General features: G+C 35.1%; 1 protein-coding gene across 1 annotated transcript; it reads right to left on the bottom strand.

The window, feature by feature from the left end:
* Positions 1–633: 633 nt before the first annotated feature.
* On the bottom strand, positions 634–3,209 carry LOC110916826 (cyclin-D5-1). Its single transcript, XM_022161481.2, has 5 exons — positions 2,870–3,209; positions 2,684–2,770; positions 1,598–1,892; positions 1,359–1,492; positions 634–1,267 (listed from the first exon to the last, which is right to left on the bottom strand). The coding sequence occupies exons 1-5, from the start codon at positions 3,101–3,103 to the stop codon at positions 1,076–1,078; spliced, it is 942 nt and encodes a 313-aa protein (XP_022017173.1). The 5' UTR covers positions 3,104–3,209; the 3' UTR covers positions 634–1,075.
* Between the last annotated feature and the right edge of the window lie 18,023 nt (positions 3,210–21,232).

Consider the following 21,232-nt stretch of genomic DNA (forward strand, 5'->3'; position numbering starts at 1 on the left):
CAACAAACCAAACAGGCTACGTTGGACCGTTTTAGTGGTTTTACACTCGATTTTGATGGTTTATCGATTTGAATTGATTTTCTTTTCTTTTTCAAAATTGTTGGTTTGTATAATTTTTTTTTTTCTATATGATAAAGATGATCACTTTATAATACATATCATATTCCAAAAATGTAAAAAAAAACATATATACATAATAAAGGTGGTTCGGTTTACACGGTGAGTTCCAAGCGTTAAACCTTTAGCCAAACCGTTAAAACAATAAGACCAAACCACAAACTGAACCGTGTAACTCTCAAATTGTCATTGTCCAAACCGACCAACGCAACTCTCAAATTGTCATTGTCCAAACCGACCAACTAACGGCTCGTTCGGTTTCCACTGTTTATAAACCAAATAACAAGAACCCACATTAACTATTACACCAACAGTAAAAAGGGGCCATTCCACTTGCCATAAAGAGACTAAAGAAAATCACAAACAAACCAAAACCCATTCCACCTTTCATACTCCATTATTTGCTCATTCTTGGCCACAAAACAGATGCATCTAATCATATCAAATCAAAATAATGACACTCTCTCTATAGTCTATTCCCCCACAATCCCCAAACCTCTTTCAGCCTTTTCAAAGTCAGCATCCAAACCCTCTCAATTTCAATAAAAAAGATACTTCAAGTGTTTCTTCAACAGTGACATATACACAGACATAGGACAATCTTTATCCAGAACTAAAGCTTAAAAGGGTATTGAAAAAGACAAATGAATTCAAGAAAAAAAAAAGTTAAAAAATAAAACCCATTTATCAATCTTTAATTGACACATCTTAGGCCACTTTTCACTGTGTGTTAAAACTTTACCATTCATCATTGTTCACTAGTTGCCACTAGCATAACTTTCTCATTGGCACTTCATATTCTATTCCCTTATGGTGTTTGCACTTGTACCCCCTTCACAATTCACATCATACCATATGTTGGTAGATTAGTATTTCGAAAACTCAAAATCTTATTCGCTCATGATCACCCGATCAAATCCAATAAACAAATCCATGTCTTTGTTTAACGCAAACGTTACTACAATCGCCTACTTATTTTCTGCAATGGGCATTTTTGTTCGAAGCCGTTGTATGTAAGCTTCCGCTTGATGCCAATGTTGGAAGACGGGTTCCGATGATTGGTTAATAATTCGAAGGAATTAGACTCGGGGGTGGTGTTCTTTTTAGTCTCGATATTCTTCAAAAGATTGTAGCAACTATATATACATTCCTGCTTATACAATACAACGAACGAAATGTCAAATTAAAGCAAGAGCAATTAGTGTTGGATAAAAAAACAAAACGTTCGAAAAAACACTTACTTTTTCGAGAGAATGAAGTGATGACACTACACCGATCTTAAACTCCAAGGCGTTTCTTGTTAATTGATCATCACACGCTAATAACACCGCCGCTATTGCAACGACAGACGGCCGATGATCCATCGAATTAACCTCTGTATAAACGAAACGGAAAACAACTCGAGTTTACCAACAACGTCAAACCACCAACAAAATCCCAAATCAAATCAAGAATAATAAAGATTAAAACTTGAAAGTACCTTTGGAGAAATCAAGAATGAGCGCGATAGCTTTGGACACTAGAAACTCGTTACACTCACCTTCATCGCAAATCTTGGATAAGAAATGGTGAAGATAAGCAAATGGAGTGATGCAACACAATCTCCATTCTAAAGTTGCCAACACCATCAACTCCATTCGTTGAATCACGCTGCTTTCGAAGTTGTACCCTTGTGCTTTGTAGTGCGATAACGATGGTACCACTTGTTCCTCCATTTTCGCGGCCAAAGATAAGCATGCAATGCCTAGCAATTGTATAGCCCATTCCTTCCCATTCTACAATCACCACCAATTTCAAATATTAATTCAATTTATTCACTAGTTTAGTCAAACGCTTTGACTTTAAAGTCAAACAAACTATCTTAAATTACAAGATTGACCAAATGTTCATAATCTTTTAAACCAAATTCATAAGTACATCTCAAAATATATAATCCCAATAAACCATAAAAAGAAAATGTGTCCAATAATCACAAGAAAAGCTGAAAAAATTAACATTCTGGAAAATGCATGTTTGACCATAAAAGTCAAACCTTTGATTTTCAAGTCAAACAAACTATCTTCATTACAAAATTAATCAAATGCTCATCATCTTTTAAACCAAACTGATGACTACATCTATTAATCAACAATTTGGAATACTATAATAATCAACAATTTGGAAAACACATGTTTGACCATAAAAGTCAAAACTTTAACTGTCAAGTATCTTCATGTACAAAACTAATCAAATGCTCATAATCTATTAAACAAAATTGATGACATCTCAAAACACATAATCTCAATAGCCCATAAAAACAATATGGTTCCAGTAATCACAAAAATATTAACATAATCAACATTATAGAAACCACATGTTTGACCGAAAAAGTCAAACAAACCATCTTCAATTCCAAAGTTAACCAAATATTCACAATCTTTCACCCCAAATTAACAACTACATCTCAAAATCCACAATCCCAACACCCCATAAAACCAATCTACACCCAATACCCATAAAAGAAAACCAACAAAATCCCCATTTTACAACCCACACGTTTGACCAAAAAAGTCAAACTTCCACTTACATCAATAACTCTTCTTGAATTAAACCGGTCAAAGTAAGTCAACGACAAATACGCCGTACGAAAATGAAACCCCAAAACTTCCCTAGTCTGCATCAAACAAAAGTCAACAAATTGGCAACAAATAAAAGTCAAAATTAAAAAAAAAGTCAAAATAAGAAAACCCCGTAATTTTATTCCAACACATACACTGAAAATCCAATCAATAGCATCCAATCTTGCACATTTGAACCAATTTCTTGTACTATCGTCACAAATAACACAATTATAATCATTGGATTGAGCTTCTTTTTCGATCAACGATCGTATGTAGTGATCGTCCTCTGATCTGGGGTTGGAAAGCTTGGATTTGGTGTCGTTTAATGATGAGTCGTCTTCTTCACATAGGAGATTTGGTAGAGAGAATGTGGTGTGGGGATCCATTTGTGATGGATTGAGGAAATCTAGAGAGAGAAATGGCGCGATTTCTGTGCCGCCAAATGGTGGTTTGTGAGATATATAGGGAAGTGGTGGAGTTGTGACTTGTGGGGAGTTTTATTAGCGGTTGTTTGTGGTTAAGTGTGGGCTTTTTTTTTTTTTTTTTTGGTTAACTTTTGGTTGCTTAGGACATGTTTGGGTAAGCTTTTTGAAACAATTTATTGACTTATTGACTTTTTGAAAAGTCATAAGTTCTAAAATGATTTTGGCAAAGAGGGTGTATGTGAGGGGGAAAAGCCAATAAGTCAATAAGTCACAAAATCCTGACTTTTCAAAGAAGCCAATAAGTGAATAAGTTGTTTCAATAAGCTTACCCAAACATGCCCTTAGAATAGATTAAAAAAAATTTATAAATAAAAAAGAAAAGAATAAGAAAAAATAAGAATTTTGAGGGTTTTTTTCTTTATTTTTTATTTTTTAAGAAAAAAAGTTTATTATTAAGAGGGTCAGAAATCGAATGGGTTAAGTAAAAGTATTAAAACTTGGAAGAGATCAGGTGATCAAATAGGTCGGTTGTTGTGGCTTAGAGTCTGTGGTGTTTGCGTCATGGGAGTTATGAGTATGGTGTGTTGGTGCAGTTAAAGAACATGAACTTGATGCACGTTTTATAATATTTGATTTGTGGTTTTCGACCGTCGTTGAATTTTGAATCTTTTTTACCACCCACAATGTTGTGAGGTAGAAAAAATTTTTGGCCTACTTGAAAGATAGAGGGAGGAGGGGAGAAGGGTGACTCCGACGTGGCGAGAGGAGGAGAGTGAAATCCTTCTCCAAAAACAGGTTTAGATGTGGATTATGAGGGTTTTGAAAGAGAGGGGGAGGAGGGGAGAAGGGTGACTCTGACGTGGCGAGAGGAGGAGAGTGAAATCATTCTCCAAAAACAGGTTTAGATGTGGATTGTGAGGGGAGGATAGATGAAAGACTACATGTGACTGTTTTAACGTGAATGGGAGAGGCCTCCTTCCTTTGTTTTGAAAGATGGAGATCATCTTGTATCACTTGTTATACGATTAGGCTTTAAGATTAACTATACTCCTTTGAAAAATGGAGATGATCTTATATCACTTGTTACACGATTAGGCTTTAAAATTAACTATACCTCTATAGAAATTATGATTTTAAAAATTAACTTATATCAAATTATAATTTTTGATCCACATATTGTAAGGATTGAAACTAACTCAAATATTATCTCTATCTTAACCATATTACTTCTAGGGGAGGATAGGGTTCAAGAGGGATTTCACGTACAAAGTGTACGTGAAAATCCTGACATTAGATTCTTAAAGATCAAGGGCTACAATTTTATCAGTGACAATTTTATAAATAAAGGGATATTATAATTGAAAAATAAATAGCAAAAGGGTATTTCGGTCATTCAACCAAATACCCCATTGATTTTCAAACGGCTATAACTTTTTCATATGATAATATTTAAAAAAAAAATACACCACATTAACGAGCATTCCATTCTCTTTAATTTGAGTAGGGTATTGTTATAGTTTCGTTAATTTTTAAAAGAATTTTGTTTTACAAAGTTGTGTAGTTATGTGAATACGTGATTTCATAAGCCTACGTAGTTACGTAGCATTCATCGTATTCAGAAACAGATATATTGTTATGTGATTATGTACCCGTTCGTAATTATGTAATATGCAATTTATTTGTGAAACAAGGGTAACGTTACGTGATTTTTGTATATTGTTACATGATTTTGTATAACGTTACGTGATTATGTTCAGTACGTAATTACTTAACACTGCATGACTATGTATCATTACGTAATTACGTAACATTACGTGATTATGTATTTTCTGCTATGTGTTAAAAAGACAAAAATACCATTTCCCTCCTTAAATAAAAAGAACATGTGTCAGGCTCAGAATCTCACGTACCCACGCCTTTTTATCTCTTGTACTTGATCTAATGCCATTACTTCTATATCTGATAAAATTTTACGTATTTGTAAATATTTTTAATTGAATTTCTTTTTTAGTCTACTAGTAATTATTGAAAAAATTTGTAAAAGTTTTACTAATTTGTAGTTTCATATTAATCGAAATAAAAGTGGGTGGTGCTAGAAATATGTAGATGCTTTCACTATTAATTAAACATCTCTTTAGAAAGATAAGTTAAATCAAAAGTTATATTTATTTAAAATCATGGACCTAACCTATGATAACAACGTGATTGTAAAATCACAAGAAAAAATGTTAAAGTATACTATCATCAAAGTATTTGTTTTTCTGCTTCTGATAAAATATCTTTTTAGGAGACTAATTTAAGTATATAATGTAAGCATTTAACTAAGCCTCACCAAAAGAAAGGTCGGTTCAGGCAACATATCAAAACAAGGTTTGAATCAAATCATATTCTGACCAAAAGGGTAAGGGCTTGAAAAGAGTCGTCGATATCATATTTTCTATGATGGATGGTGGTGACGGGTCTTGGTGTCGTGGGTGGTGGTGACAGATAGTATCGTAGATGGTGTTAACTCATTTGAACATGTTTTTAATCCATTTTAACGTCATCTAATTTGATACACTGGAATTAATCCGTTATATAATTTGACTACATCTAAATATTATATATATTTTATCTAATTCTGTCATGAATGCGACCCTAAACGTTAATAAAACAATTAAGGATCCTACGTCATCATCATCTACGTACGATATTAAAACAGATGAAGTGTGACTTTCAAAAAAAAAAAAAAAAAACAGATGAAGTGTGAACAATAAAACATAAATATTATTATACTTTTTTCAATTTCACCCTAATTACACTTTAATAATATACGTCTTTAATATTTTTATTTTTTATTTCGTTTGATTTTTTCCGATAACTCACATTCGTTAACATTATTTTTAAAAAATCCGAATACACCGTCTTTAGTTTTCTTTTTTTTTTTTTGTCGATGTTATGGTGTAAACGTATTAACAAATTGCATTTAAAACAGAGTGTTTCTTTGGTATCGTTGACTATACAAACGTTGGTACCATGCTAGTACCCTGACAAATCGAAATGATTTTGACTAAAAAATATTGGTACCGGTATTCGTTTTCATTGTTTTCAATCAATGTAACACGTGTCGATATCTTTTGCGCATATCAAAACTTATAGTGCGTACTAGTACCATAACGAACGAACAAAATCAATACCGACCAAATTCCACCGCGTAACGCAAGGAATCCTACTAGTACTACATAAATAGAACGACACTTCTACAGTAACGTTAATTTTATTTATATATTTATCATTTAGTTACTATGTGTGAGGTTCATTGGGGAACACTAAAAAAGTGGGGAACCGACTCAAACGAACTCCGATTGGACTCATTCCAACGGCGTTGGAACCGGCTCGTCGAACCCTAACTAGGATCTCTAAACCCTAAACTCTAAATCATAACCCCTACACCCTAAATATATTAGGGTTTGGCTTTTAGGGTTTGGCTTTTAGGGTTTAGCTTTAGGGTTTTAGGGTTTAGTTTTAGGATTTAGCTTTAGGTTTAGCCTTTAGGGTTTATAGTTTAGATTTTACGGTTTAGCTTAGGTTTTAACCTTATTTTTTAGCTTTAGGGTTTAAAGTTTAGGAGTTAGGATTTAGGGTTTAGCGTTTAGCGTTTAGGGTTAAGAGATCTTAGTTAGGGTTCGACGAGCCGGTTCCAACGCCGCTGGAATGAGTCCAATCAGAGTTCGTTTGAGTCGGTTCCCCGCTGTTTCCCACTTTTTTAATGTTCCCCAATGAACCTTCCCCTAGTTACTATAACATTATATAATATATTACAAGTTTAATTATTATAGTTACTTTAATAAGTGTTTTTTTTTCGTTTATAACTCTTAAGATTAAGATACAATTTTTTATAAAATTCTGATTATGTCATTGTGGTATGCTTATTTTTATATGGGTTTACATATAAATTTTACTTATAGCCAAGCTGTGAATAGTAATTTACAAGTGATCAAAGCACAAACATACATGTCAATAAAACTATCTAACGGGATTCTTTTTTGTATAAAGTCACGCCGTTTACTCTTAGTGATATAATATAATATTTTATAAAGTTTTGAATATACCTTTGCGATGTAACTTTTTATATACATTTCGACGTGCTTTTTTAATCTATATTTCAATAAGAGTTATATTCGAACGGGTCAATTATACTTGATTTTTTGTTCTTTATCGTGAGAAACTGAACTAATACCATCCGAAAAAATTCAGTACATGTACTATATTCAATTGTATGGTTTTTTTTTTCAACATGACGGAATAAAATTCGTTGAAAACAAAGTTGTATTCGTAATGAATTATTTGTTTTTGGTACCGTAAGCCATAGTAAGTGCTAGTATAGTAACGCTACCGTTACCAACCGAATTGACGTCGGTCAAACAACATCAGTACAATATCAATATTCGTTTTGTATGATTTTCAATCGACGTACAACAATATCGGTACTTTTGAGGTTAGCACCTTCCGTTTTCATGTCTGTAATTCATGTTCTGCTACACGTCACATTCTTATGTTATGTTAAACTTGATTATTGCGTTAAACTTGGTTATGTTAAAAATGGTTGTTTGTGCCTATACATGGCGGCCCTGGGGGTGGGCAGGGAGGACCACCAGCCAGGGCCCGATATTTCAAAGGACACATTATTTTACGAAAAAACCCGATATGTATATGTAAAATATTTTTTTAATAGGGTATACCCGTACAAACACCAACATAGGTCCACTTACAAAACTATTTTTATGGTTTAGATTAGTTATTAGCCCATTAACATTAGGTTTAGACTTTTAGTGAGCTCAATACCCAATTTCGTTAAAGCCTAAGGACACTTTTTTTCGAGCTCGAACAGGGTACACGGATTATCAGGCCGGCCCTGTGCCTATATTATATATTAGATGTTTCTTTACGTTCGAAAGTCAAAACTTGCGGGTCATGGAAAAATCCAAAACCGACACCCCATTCCCTTTTGGCGGTGTGTGCGGCCCAATAATAATCGACCCGAACACCCTCAACCGCACACCACACACCCAACCGCACACCCAAACTTTCACTCTTGATCTCGGCCTAAACTTCCCTAGCCCAACTGAGCCCAAACCCCCTCCATTATGTGGTATGCACATATGCTGTGATAACTGGCACTTTTCCATGCATTTCGTACTATAATTAAACAGTAATCTGTGCTTTAATGACTATGCACGATTTAATTTACAAGACGAATGAATTTTTGATTACTGTTATATACATACAATGGCATTTAATGTTGCAAGACTTTTATCATTACTACATACAACACTATATAGTTCTATTAATGCACATAATAGAATTGGCACAGTTAACAGACAAACTAGAAGCACTGATGGGAGTTCAGTACTTTGACAGACATGATGTTAAGACACAAAATAAGCCTCAGGACCAAGTGTTACACTAGTATAGTGTGTATGAAAGTAGGGATTACAAAACTGCCTTCCTAGTGATGACATAGGTACCGGAAAGTGCCAGAAACACACTAAAACTGCAAAATTCTGCAGGAAATAAACAAATTCAGCAAAAATTCAGTTTTTAACATCTAAATATAATGCAGAATTGTGATATAATGGTCCAGAATACTTTCCTAAGTGTCGGGAATCGAAACTGTCATAAAAGACTACATAAAGCACACTAAATTGCGCAATCTAGCACTTTTAACGAACAGTAACGAAAAGAACAACCGGACACTACCCGAAACATCAAATTTTTACTAGAAGCACTGTTTTTATGTCACGAAGCTAGTTATGGTCACCGAACACCATATTACATCTCATAAACATTAAATACATAAAATACCTAACTAGCACCATTGAATCCTAACTAAATCAAGTAACTTACCATTAAAAGTTACACTTTACCCCCCCCCCCATTTGATGGACGGTTAGGAGACATGGGTCCCACACTTGATTTCTTTGGTATATTTTAATGGATATGTTAGGAATATGCTTAACATATGATACCATTATGCCATCTAATGTTGGATATAAGATTAAAAGGACCATGAGACTTAACACTTAACCATTTTCACAACGCCACATCTTCTCCTTCTTTCCCCTCTAGCTCACAGCCACAACAACCCCCCCCCCCATACAACCTTCATTTTCAATCCAATTCCAAATAATCCAAGGTGATTCTAAGGTGTCTCGGGTCTATCTAAGAAGGTTGCAAGCAACGGAACTTGAAGGACCTCTCTCTAGTGCTTTTATCCACCTCATTTGTCATCTTTTCTTCTCTTGATCATCCCTAGCCTTGAGCTAGTGGTAAGAATGCTAATCTTTCCATTTTACATCTATCTCAAGTGATTAAAGTGTAACACCTTGAAAATTCATGTCCAATATAATATCGACACGTGTCATGAGCTTTAAACGTGTAAAGAATTAATTTAGAAGGACTAAAGTTGACAACAAAGAATCTACGTGTGTAAAAGGATTCAAAGTGTCAACAATGAATAAATGTACCTTTCAATAACCCTACACGATGTTTATACCCTTAAACGAATAAATGATATTGTGGAAGAAAGTGAGGGATTACAAACTACAGGGGTTAAAAGTGTCAACATGTTTAATTTATACCTCTGAGTGACCTTTTAGCAAACCTGAAGCTTTGTAACGATTAATTATACTCACTAGAATAAGTGATAAAAATTTCACAAGGTTTCGATAAAGTATGAGAAAGTTATGATAACATTCGTATATGAGGGGTTAAAAGCGTCAACGTTGAAATTTAAGGCTTTTCGGGTGAACATAAAACTAACCAAGGACTTAACAAAGTTTATTTATGTCTTAAGGTCCTTAAAAATCAAGTTGGAAGGTTAAATATGAAAAATTGGAAGTTAAAACCACTTTAGGAAGGACCAGGGGCCAAAAGTGCAATTCTGGCAAACTTTATAACCGGATGGGGGAGCCATACTGGCCGCGTAAGTCCCTATGGACTCTTACACGGGCCGCCTGAGGACTACCAGCGACCAAAATCATGCACAGGTGCCTGTTCAGCAGGTTTAACCGACTTATGAGCATGGATTTTGAAACCAGGGGCTTGTTTGATGGTTTATATTGTCCTAGGGACACTTGGGATCATCTGAATCACCTCCTAGGTACATTTGGAATGATCTTAGAGCTCTAGAAATCCTATTTAAAGGCCATGAGTTCATTTGTTCAAGTGCTCATTCACTTGCAACAACTCAAGCACTCATTTCTGGAGGTAGCTGGCCTTGGGAGAAGATTGAGAAGTGTAGAAAAGATAGCAAGGACCTTAAGTAAGAGCTTTAATCCTTGTTTAGTCCTTTTAATTAGATTATAAACCAAAAAGTCAAACCGTCGTAATTAAGGTTTGACTTAGTGATTAATCACTAATGGTCCAGTCAATTCTCGAATTAGGAGTACCTATAAGTTGGTATTTATGTGGGTAATAAACCCTTAAAAGGTTACTCTCGGATTCCCATTCTAACTAGGTCAATTGTCAGGTCAAAGTTAATTATAAAAAGTCAACAGAAAGCTAATTTTCAAATAAACACATAATTAGAAATGTAGAAGCCATGCAACCTATTTTATCATTCATATAACTTGGTAATTAATGTAAGAACATGTCTAAGCATGTTCAACCCGACAATTTTCAGTTTAAGCTCGGTTCGGAACCGAAAGTCGCATAAGTGGACTTTTGCTTTGACTTTCAGTTCTGACCCATTAGAGCATAGTTTAGAAATGCCTTAGAGCTTTATTAGGACCAGGTTACATGTTAGTATAACCCTCTGTGATTATACAACTTGGTTCATTAGTTATCCGATTCATATGCATGTTTCCGTTATATGCCTAAATGTTGACCGTTATGCCCTTTTGACCTTAAAATGATATTTTTGAAAATGTGAAAGAATACAAACCTTTATTACTAAATTATAAACATGTCCCTAAATTTTCACATCAGTTTGAGGTCTAGATTAGGAATTATGCTCAATGGCGTAATTAGAATGCTTTTTATTAATTAAACAGCGTAATTAGCATATAGCCTATTTAAACCCAAATTTTTATACCAAACTTTTTACCTACTGATATAAAATAATATTTTGAGATTTTTGATGATTTTTATTTATTTTTAGGCTGAGCATAACATAAGGTTCTAGCTTTAATTCGGTAATTGTCGGTTTTGCCCTTTTGGCCTATAAAATGAGTTTTACATAACATTTTAATACCAAACCTTCTGCTACTGATTTTATATGATAAATAAAACATTTTAAGCTTTCTGGAATGATAAAAATATCAGCTTTTCTTATAAAACCCGGAAATCGCTTAAAATCGCCTTTTTACGCGTTTTTAACGCATAGTATAAGTTAAAACTATTTTTAACATATAAGGTTTGATACCTACTGATGTTTTTAGTAAATTCTTATACTTTAACAGTAAGCAAAAGTTTTAAACTTAGATTTCCAGATTTGACCTTTTAAGCTTATGTGAAATTACCAAAATGCCCCTACGGTGCATAGTTTGGTTATAAAAGATAAATTTCACATATATATAATACCCTACTGTTATGACTTATAAAAATGAATATTTTTACTGATTATATCAGACGTGAAACTCAGATTTATACTTAATCTCTTTTATGAATTTTAAAATGACCAAAATACCCCTACGGGGCATAATTTGAGTTTAAATTCATTTTGGGCATAATGGAAGGTATCCTACTGATATCACAACATAATTAAGGCATATTAACTCAGGAAACCTATACATGACTCATTTGGTTACCCGTTACGCTCTTTTCGTGTTCGGTGCGGTTTATATAACTAGTTTGTATAAATTAGCCGAAACGGGTCAAACCTTATCATTTCTATCTCAAAAATCCAGAATGTGTTTAGTTTACCCATATTAAACAAGTATACAAGCTTGTCGGGTCTAAACCACATTCTAATCTGGTCTTCGCTTAATCGTGCGTTTTGAACCGTATCTTCTTTTTAAAACTAACCGGTCTAAGTTTAGGCTTAATTAAAGACCCGTTAGGAATCTAATAGGTTATTAAAAACCTTCGTTCCAGATTAGGAGCCCGGTAAAAGCTACTTGCACTTGCTATTTGTGATTTATACTTGCTCAGGTAAATACTTTTAACTTATTTTCCCTTATACGGGCTTGGGGTACGATATATAAAATACCGCTTGGTCGGGCATTGAATTGTTAATCGTATGAAGGTTAATTCATTGAGATGACCCGTTTAATCTATTTTGTTTGCTTAAAGCCTTTGGGGGATTAATGACCATGTCCCGGATATCCTTGGCATCATTCATTGAAATGGCCACGACCTTAGCACGGGGTGTAGGCATACACCTGCCAGTGCGCATATATATATATATATATATATATATATATATATATATATATATATATATATATATATATATATATATATATATATATATATATATATATATATATATATATATATATATATATATATATAAGATATAACCGCCGGATTTGAGAATAATTCGCCGCGGGACTATATCATGTGGTGTGTCTATTAATCTTTAACCTGGTATTCAGCCCAGGCTACTGAATGTATAACGAACATGTAATTCTTTTACAAGTTTATATATAAATAATTATCCCAAGCTATAAAATATTTTATGCCATGTGCATTCAAATAAATTTTCTTAAACTCTTTTCAAAATGAGTCAGTTAATTGTATTTACCAGTGTAAACTGACGTATTTTCCAAAAAGGCTAAGTGCAGGTACTAGACGTAATAGGCTGGCTACTCCTGGCATCATTAATCAAGTCTTGCAAGCTTTAGATGTTAAAGTCTGTTGAACAATTTTTCTTTTTCTTTTGATCCGCCTGTGGATCCATTACAGTCCGTTTGCGATACTTTGATATTACTATTTAATCGGTTTGTAATGTGATTCATCTTTTACTTCTGGTGTGCATTTAAATTGTGTTGTTTGACTATGAGGATATCAACTACGTCACGATACTCCCCACCGGGCCCACCGGTAATACGTGGAAATATCGGGGTGTGACAGGTTGGTATCAGAGCCAACATTGAGTGAATTAAACACTAGCCTTTTGTGTTTAATCTCAATGACACAGTAGCACATTCCTTGACCTTCTGAGTCTAGACTTAACATAGGAATACTCTCATCCCTATTCAGTAAAGTATTGTTTTCGATTTTATGTATTTTTGAATATATCGTCAAGCAAAGAAGCCGTGGATGGAGATTCTTTCCGTCAGAAGCCAAGAAATGCTAAGTTTCATACCACGACTAGGATAAGCGTACAACCAGTTGGAGGAAAGACTTTTATGGACCTATTTCCAAAACCAAACTCGTTAAAACCCATATCCAGATTACGGAGTCCATACCAGAAGGTCCCTGAGACTCCCACATTGAAGATGATACATGTGGATGATACTAATCCCTATTTCTTACCTCCAAGTCTTGGAATCCCAAACTTGGATTATACTTGTCCTGACCCTATCCGTGATCCATAATATTTTCTAACCATAAAATCCTTAGATACCACTTCTGTTAAGGTTCCTAGCGTGGAAGATTTCGACTACCCGCCAAAACCTTCAGTAACCATACCGCACCCAGTGAACCAAGGAGGAGACTTTCAGGACTAAGACGAAGAAGAAACTTCTTTTGTTGTATTTCTTTTCCCTAATAGTCCTTATAAGGACATATTTATCTTGTTGTCCCTGCGTGGACAATGCTGTTTCTTTAAAGGCCCATTTAGGGCATTGTTGTAATTTTTAGACTTTTATGAGCAGTTCCTTTTAATTTTATTTGGCACTAGGCATAAACATATATATAATATGTCCTAAAACATCTCAATTTAGGATTGTTCTGTGTTAAATATTAAAAAGAATCTTAAAGGTAAAACCTAGCCTATATGTCATTTCAGACATGGCCAAGATGGTAAAACCTATTCAAAAGATTCAAATCCTTGTTAACATCTGAAAACATGTTAACACTCTTAGCAAAATGTGATTCGATAAAATCACATAAATCATCCTTAAATTGGGTTATTCCAATTCCCTTCTTATTTATATAATCATCCATTAAGGATGAAGTGCCTACGGGCCATAATCAGTGGTGGTCTACGACTCCCTGACAAGAAAAGGTAATGAACTTTGATTCAAGCCTTAATGCCTCGATTCTATAAAATCTTGGCTTATAAATTAACTCTGTCCCTGTGACTTGGCCTTGTGTGCTATTATTTAATTATAATTAAAGGATTATTATGATAAAGATCCTGAATAAATATACCTAACAAATTAACCAAAATGGTTATTACAAACCATGGTTAATAAATCGTCAAGGATGATAGTACTGTATAAGCTTCTAAATAAACATTGTCATTATTTTTCATTTTATGTAGCAATTAAGCTACATGGCTAGGTCAGAAGAAGTTAACAGCCATCCCCTGGAGAACCATGAGAACACTAGAATTAATATAACCAGGGAAGAGCTCCGTACACTGATTGATACAGCTGTATCTAAAGCTGTAGATAGGCAATTCAGAGAATCCAGTGGGACACAGAGTAAAACCTCATTAGTACCCCACTCTAAATCTGTCCCTAAGACTCATTCAGAGGCTCATAGTAAGCCACCCTCTATACAACATGAGCCCAAGAAAGAGGATGTTCAACATTCCTCGAATCAACACAATGTTCCATCCAAGAGGATAGTATTTGACCGTGAACCACGTACCCAGTCCTGTACTTATAAATATTTTGTCTCCTGCAAACCCCGGTATTTCACTAGGGAGAAAGGAGCGATTGACTGTATGACATGGTTGGATGAAATGGATACAGTGGTTGATATCAGCGGTTGTGCTGATAGGGATGTGGTGAAGTATGTATCCCAATCCTTCAAAGGAGAGGCACTAGCATGGTGGAAGTCTCTCATTCAAGCTGCTGGAAAGGTCCCACTCTACAATCTGACATGGGATCAGTTTGTTGCTCTTATTAAAGAGAATTATTGCCCTCAACATGAGGCTGAGAGGATTGAGTCAGACTTTTTATCGTTGGTGATGAAAAACTTAGATTGTCAAGCTTACCTCACCAGTTTCAATACCATGTCGCGATTGGTTCCATATTTGGTAACACCAGAACCCAAGTGAATTGCTCGTTTCATCGGGGGGTTTAGCCCCAAAAATCAAGGCCAGTGTCAAGGCATCTAGACCTGCTACTTTTAGGTCAGCAGCTGATCTATCTTTGTCTCTTACTTTGGACGCGGTCATGCTAAGATCGCTCAAGAATTCAGATGAAGGGAAGAGGAAGCGTGAGGATGAGGACTCACGACGTTTCGATAAGAAACACAAGGGGAACTCCGAGCACAAAAAGAGTTCCGGGTTTAAAAAAGGATGGTCAACAGTCGGATGAAAAGCCCAAGTGTAAAGTTTGTAAGAAGCGCCATTTAGGGAGGTGCAGATACGAATCGAAATCCCAATCACAGCCGTGGGCTTGTGGGATTTGTAAGTCTTCTGAGCACAAGACAATAAACTGCAATAAGATAAAGGATGCGACGTGCTAGAACTGCAACGAGAAGGGGCACATTAAGTCGAACTGCCCTAAGTATGCTAACAAGCCTGAGGAGGTCAAGAAGACCAATGCAAGGGTCTTCCGAATGGATGCACGAGAAGCTGTTCAGGACGATAATGTGATAACAGGTACCTTCCTTATAAATGATATTTACGCAAGGGTGTTGTTTGATTCAGGTGCTGATTAAGTCATTCGTAGATAATAAGTTTTGTAAGTTGTTGAATTTACCTGTTAAAACCCTAAGCGTGAAATATGAGGTAGAATTAGCTGATGGTACCCTAGAGACAGCCTCAACTGTGTTAGATGGATGTGTTATATCCATTAGGAACCACTCCTTCCCGTTATCCTTGCTTCCCTTGAAGTTAGCCGGTTTTGACATAGTTATAGGCATGGATTGGTTATCTCATAACCAAGCCCAGATCGTTTGCAACAAGAAGCAAGTGGTGATCAAGACTTCGTCTGGTGAGCCACTTACCATTCAGGGAGATACCCAGTATGGACTGCCTGAACAAGTGTCTATGCTCAAGGCATCTAGGTGTTTGAAGAAGGGTTGTGTCATTTATATGGCACAAGTGACTATTGATGAACAGAAGCCCAAGATTGAAGATATCCCTGTCATTTCTGAATATCCAGAAGTTTTCCCTGAGGAACTACCTAGTTTACCACCAGATAGGCAAGTAGAATTCAGAATTGACATCATCCCTGGGGCAGCACCTGTCGCAAGAGCGTCTTACAGGTTGGCACCAACAGAAATGAAAGAGTTGAGAACACAATTAGACGATTTGCTAGCCAAAGGTTTTATTAGACCAAGTTCGTCTCCTTGGGGAGCACCAATCCTATTCGTAAAGAAGAAGGACGGATCGATGCGCCTATGCATTGACTATCATGAGCTTAACAAAGTCACTATCAAGAATAGATATCCATTGCCCAGGATCGACGATCTGTTCGATCAATTGCAAGGGGCAAGTTACTTCTCTAAGATCGATTTGAGGTCAGGCTATCATCAACTGAAGGTTAAAGATGAAGATGTACACAAGACTGCATTTAGGACTCGTTATGGTCATTACGAGTTCCTAGTGATGCCTTTTGGGCTCACTAATGCACCTGCAGCGTTCATGGATCTCATGAACCGCGTCTGCAAGCCCTATCTAGATAAATTTGTCATCGTCTTCATCGATGACATCCTCATTTACTCGAAGAGTCAAGTTGACTAGGGCTATGCAATGGTTCAGAACCGGACCGAACAGAACCAAACCGGAACCGTTAATTGCTAAATTTAAGAACCGGAACCGAACCGTATTATAACGGTTCCGGTTCGGTTCCGAACCGGTTAAACGGTTTTCGTGTAAATTGTTCCCGCGGGAACCAGTTGACAATTAAATCGTAAAATTAACAATTCAATAAAAACAGATCAAACCATTTAAAACATTAACTAAGAGTTGCTACATTTAAAGTTCAAACCAACCAAAATAAAAGTAGCAAAGTAACAATAAAAATTTCAAACCATAAAACAAATTCTAAATAAAACTATTACAACCATCGTGTTAACAATTAAAACAAACATCTTTAATCTTCATTCTCTCAATCTTCTCATAAACATCTAAATGAAACCAAGTGTTAGCAATTAAAAAAAATAAACGAATAATGTATCTACTGTATTTGGTTCACGTGAATAGATTGATCAGTAATGCATCTTCTGTATTTACCAAGCGATACACTATTTATATATACATTTACAATTTGATCAACATTGATTTGACTATTTTTGTTCAATTTTTATTTTCACATACAGAAAACTGTATGTATCAGAAAGCAAACATCTAGAAAGAAAATATGTGCAATCATAAAAAAAGGTCATGTAGAATAGCGTACCTGTATTTGCAGGGTGTTGATGGAGATGAACTTGTATGATAGCAATTAGGGTTAGGGTTGAGAGATGGAGAAGAATTAGAAGATGAAAGATGAGATTGTGAAATGAATATAAGAGGAGGGAATAAGAATTAGGATGGTCGTTTGATGTTGAAAAACCCATTAATAAAATAGGGTTTTAAATATTTATAATCCCATGGTTCTAGCGGTTCTTTAACCGGAACCGAACCGGGAACCGTTTTTACCCAAATTTAAGAACCGGAACCGGACCCTATATACAAAAATATGGTTTGGATCTAGCGGTTCCGGATCGATTCCGCGGTTCTGGCGGTTCTGAACCGTATACTGCTCAGCCCTATTAGTTATATTATTTTAGGACTTGAAATAATATAACTCATCAAAATACCAAAAATTGCAATCCAAAATATTACTAAAATTCCAAGGAATAAATATACAAAGAATACACAAAATATTGGTGAAACCGAACAAAGGAATTTAACTCACAAAAATATTCCAGAAAATTTATTCACAAGTATATTTTTGGTAAATAATATTTTGGACAACAAGGAAAAAAAAATATAATTTTTACAATTATTACAAGACTATATCATATTTTTGACAAAGAGAAAATATATTATTTTTGGCAAGTGAAAATATATATTTTTCTTGAAATTTTTAGAAGATATATTATTTCTGAAAGAAATATATATTTTCTCAAACAAACATGAAATACATTATTTTTGGGAGAAAATGTATTTTCTTAAGTAAATTTGAAATATATTATTTTGGAAAGGAAAATGGATTTATATATACTTTCTAAGTTAGACTTGGAAATATATTATTTTTGAGACATATGTCAAATTTATAAATATTTTTGCCAAGGGAAAAATTATAAATAATTTTTCTAAGTAATATTCCTCAAAATATATATTTTGGAAATATAAATTGATGTATTTTTATTAAGGATATTATTCCGGAAAAGTTAATACAAGATTAAGTATAAGAATACTTAGCAATTACAAGAAAATACGTATTCTCGTACGTATAAATACACTCCGGAATACGACCCCAATACATGGCAAAAATATACAAGTATGAGAATACGAATACAAATACACCCATCATTGGGAAGGAAATACATGTATAAATACTTGGAAGGTATCAGGTTAAATTATATTGTTTTAACAATTATTCCAAAATTTAATAAATATAATTTAAGTTAAAATATTTATTATTTTAAAAAATAATTATATAACTTGGAATAATATTAAGGACACAAAGAAACGTAACTCAAAGACACTAATGAATACTAAGTCAAGGCACGACCCGCTCGTCTAATAGACCGTAGTACGTTGTAGGTAGTCGTGCACACTAGTAGCAGCTTGAGTTACGTCGGATTGATGAACGCAAAACTGTGAGTTCATGTCCCCCTTTTCTCTTAACTGTTTTCGGATTTATAACTCTCGGGGATGGAATACATGTTGCATATGTTTAAATGGTATGAATTGACTATGAAATGAATTATAGATCATGTGAGCGTAGATTAAAATTGAAATGCCATTAACTCTTAATTAGGGACAAAGGTTAGATCTAACGGGTACGGCCGAGCCCCACTCATGGTCCTTATGTGACCACTTGAGTGCTTCGGTGTCCCAGTCGAGGTGAATCGACAACGGTCAAGGGTAAAATTGACACGTTCAAGGTAAATTGACACAGTCAAAGGGGAAATTCGACACCGCCGAGGAAATCGACGAGGGTATAAGCCTACTCATATTGAGTACTCCCTATGTCTCCACATGCATTAATGTCCTTGCCAAACATTAATTTGATCTGTTCATAGATGCTTTTCATACCTGTTTTCAAAGGAGTCTCTCAAAAGTTTACAAGTTTATCAGTACTCATACAAAACGCATGAACGTGCTCAACTTTTGTTGATGTTTTCCAAAATTACATGTATTTCAGGTAACAAGTTGGATCTTGGGCGTTGGTGTAGTTTCTAGAAGTAAATTCCAAGTTAGATGTCATCCATTTTTGTTGATTTGTAACTTAGTCGAAGGTTGTGTTGTTTGAAACTTAAATAACTGGTGTTTGTAATACTTTAAACTTAATGAATGGATGAACATCGTTTTGATCATATAGTTGTTTATTATGATTTGCAATGGTATTAGACAAGTCACACATCATACGCTTCAGCAAAAGTCAGGGTGTGACATATGCATGTATGTGTGTATGGTTTCTTTTTGTGTTTCATAGAGAACAAGCAAACCCTAGCTCTCCCTCTCTTCTCCTTGGCGATCGGCGACAACAACCCCTATCTCCAGTCATGATTTCTTTCTCGGTGCATGTAACAACTGCCACTAAAATCAATAATTAGAACCATCATTAGCTAATAAGAAAACCCTAATTGAGACACCCAAGTAATTTTGCACTAACCCTAAAATTTTCATAGCAATCGGAATCAGGATCAGGGCCCCTAAAACCTAGGGGGGATAAACCCTAGTTGGTAATATCTTAATAAAATTTGCGTGGAAGTTAAGTTTCGGTCGAAATTGACTCATCAGGCCTATACCCACAACAAGGCTACCCTAGGCTATATAGGTATCCCAGGCGAGTCGCGACAGGGTCAGGAATATCTTCCGCGACACGCGGGGGAGTCCAATTTCAAGTATAAATAGAAGGGGTTGGGACTTGATTTCAGACGTTAATTCGACGAAGAAATACTCTCTGTAGGTCGAGATATCACTATTATAACACAATTAAACACACACTAATCACGAAGTGCTGCCGCAATCAGGGTAATAACTCGATCGCTATTACGATTCAACGTCCGATCGATTATAACTATCCAACGATAGTCCGGGTGCTGCTCAATTGAGCTTGTACTTTGATTATTCGTTGTGATTTCGACTTGAATATTAGAGTGCTGTTCGAATTCGGACTATGCTCTGTTATTCGTTGTGAATCCAACTGAATTATCGAGTATTGCACTAATTAATCGTTGTGAAAGTTTAATCTCGTGAATTGACGTAACTGCTGTATTAGTTACTAACCTGTGTGTGTGCATTGTGTTAAATTAGGTTTAAGCAAGGCTAATCAGTAGGCTTATATCTATTGCTCGTTAATCTGCAATGTGAGTCATTCCCCTTTTATAAACTCTTTTCTCACAGTTTGTGAGTCATTCTTCTTTTAAACTGTTTTCTCACAGTTTGTGAGTAAGTATTACAATACCTCAAAATTATTTTCAAGGTTATAATTACAGGGATTAAGTCTTTGTAATCACCAAATTACAGCTGGTATGTGGGGTATTGTGCACAGTACTGTTATTATCACTCTATGTGAGTGAATATTACTCTATGTGAGTTATTTCTACTCTGTGTGAGTACACCGTCACTAGATGGGCAACGGGACCCACTAGTGGTATGACCACAGTCACAGAAATGAATCGAGTGACAAATACCCATTCTTGATAATTGGTTGATAGAAACATTGTAATCGCTCTTAATACTGTAAATTATAACTAACGGGTCGTTTTAGAAAACAGAATGATTCACTCAGTATTTCCCTGCTGACAAAACCTTTTTCAAACATGTTTCAGGTGATCTGTGTGATCCAGGAAAAGTGCAGTAAAGCACTATCAAGCTCA

Source organism: Helianthus annuus, chromosome 7, assembly GCF_002127325.2.
Source record: "Helianthus annuus cultivar XRQ/B chromosome 7, HanXRQr2.0-SUNRISE, whole genome shotgun sequence".
In the NCBI taxonomy this organism is placed as follows: Eukaryota; Viridiplantae; Streptophyta; class Magnoliopsida; order Asterales; family Asteraceae; genus Helianthus; species Helianthus annuus.

What these genes read in the sequence shown, in the direction of transcription:
- LOC110916826 (XM_022161481.2), bottom strand. Translation starts at nt 3,103, where the DNA reads ATGGATCCCCACACCACATTCTCTCTACCAAATCTCCTATGTGAAGAA. An exon ending in ATTCAAGAAGAGTTATTGAT is followed by an intron (nt 1,893 to 2,683) that starts GTAAGTGGAAGT and finishes TGGTGATTGTAG; the next exon opens with AATGGGAAGGAATGGGCTAT. An exon ending in CATTCTTGATTTCTCCAAAG is followed by an intron (nt 1,493 to 1,597) that starts GTACTTTCAAGT and finishes TCGTTTATACAG; the next exon opens with AGGTTAATTCGATGGATCAT.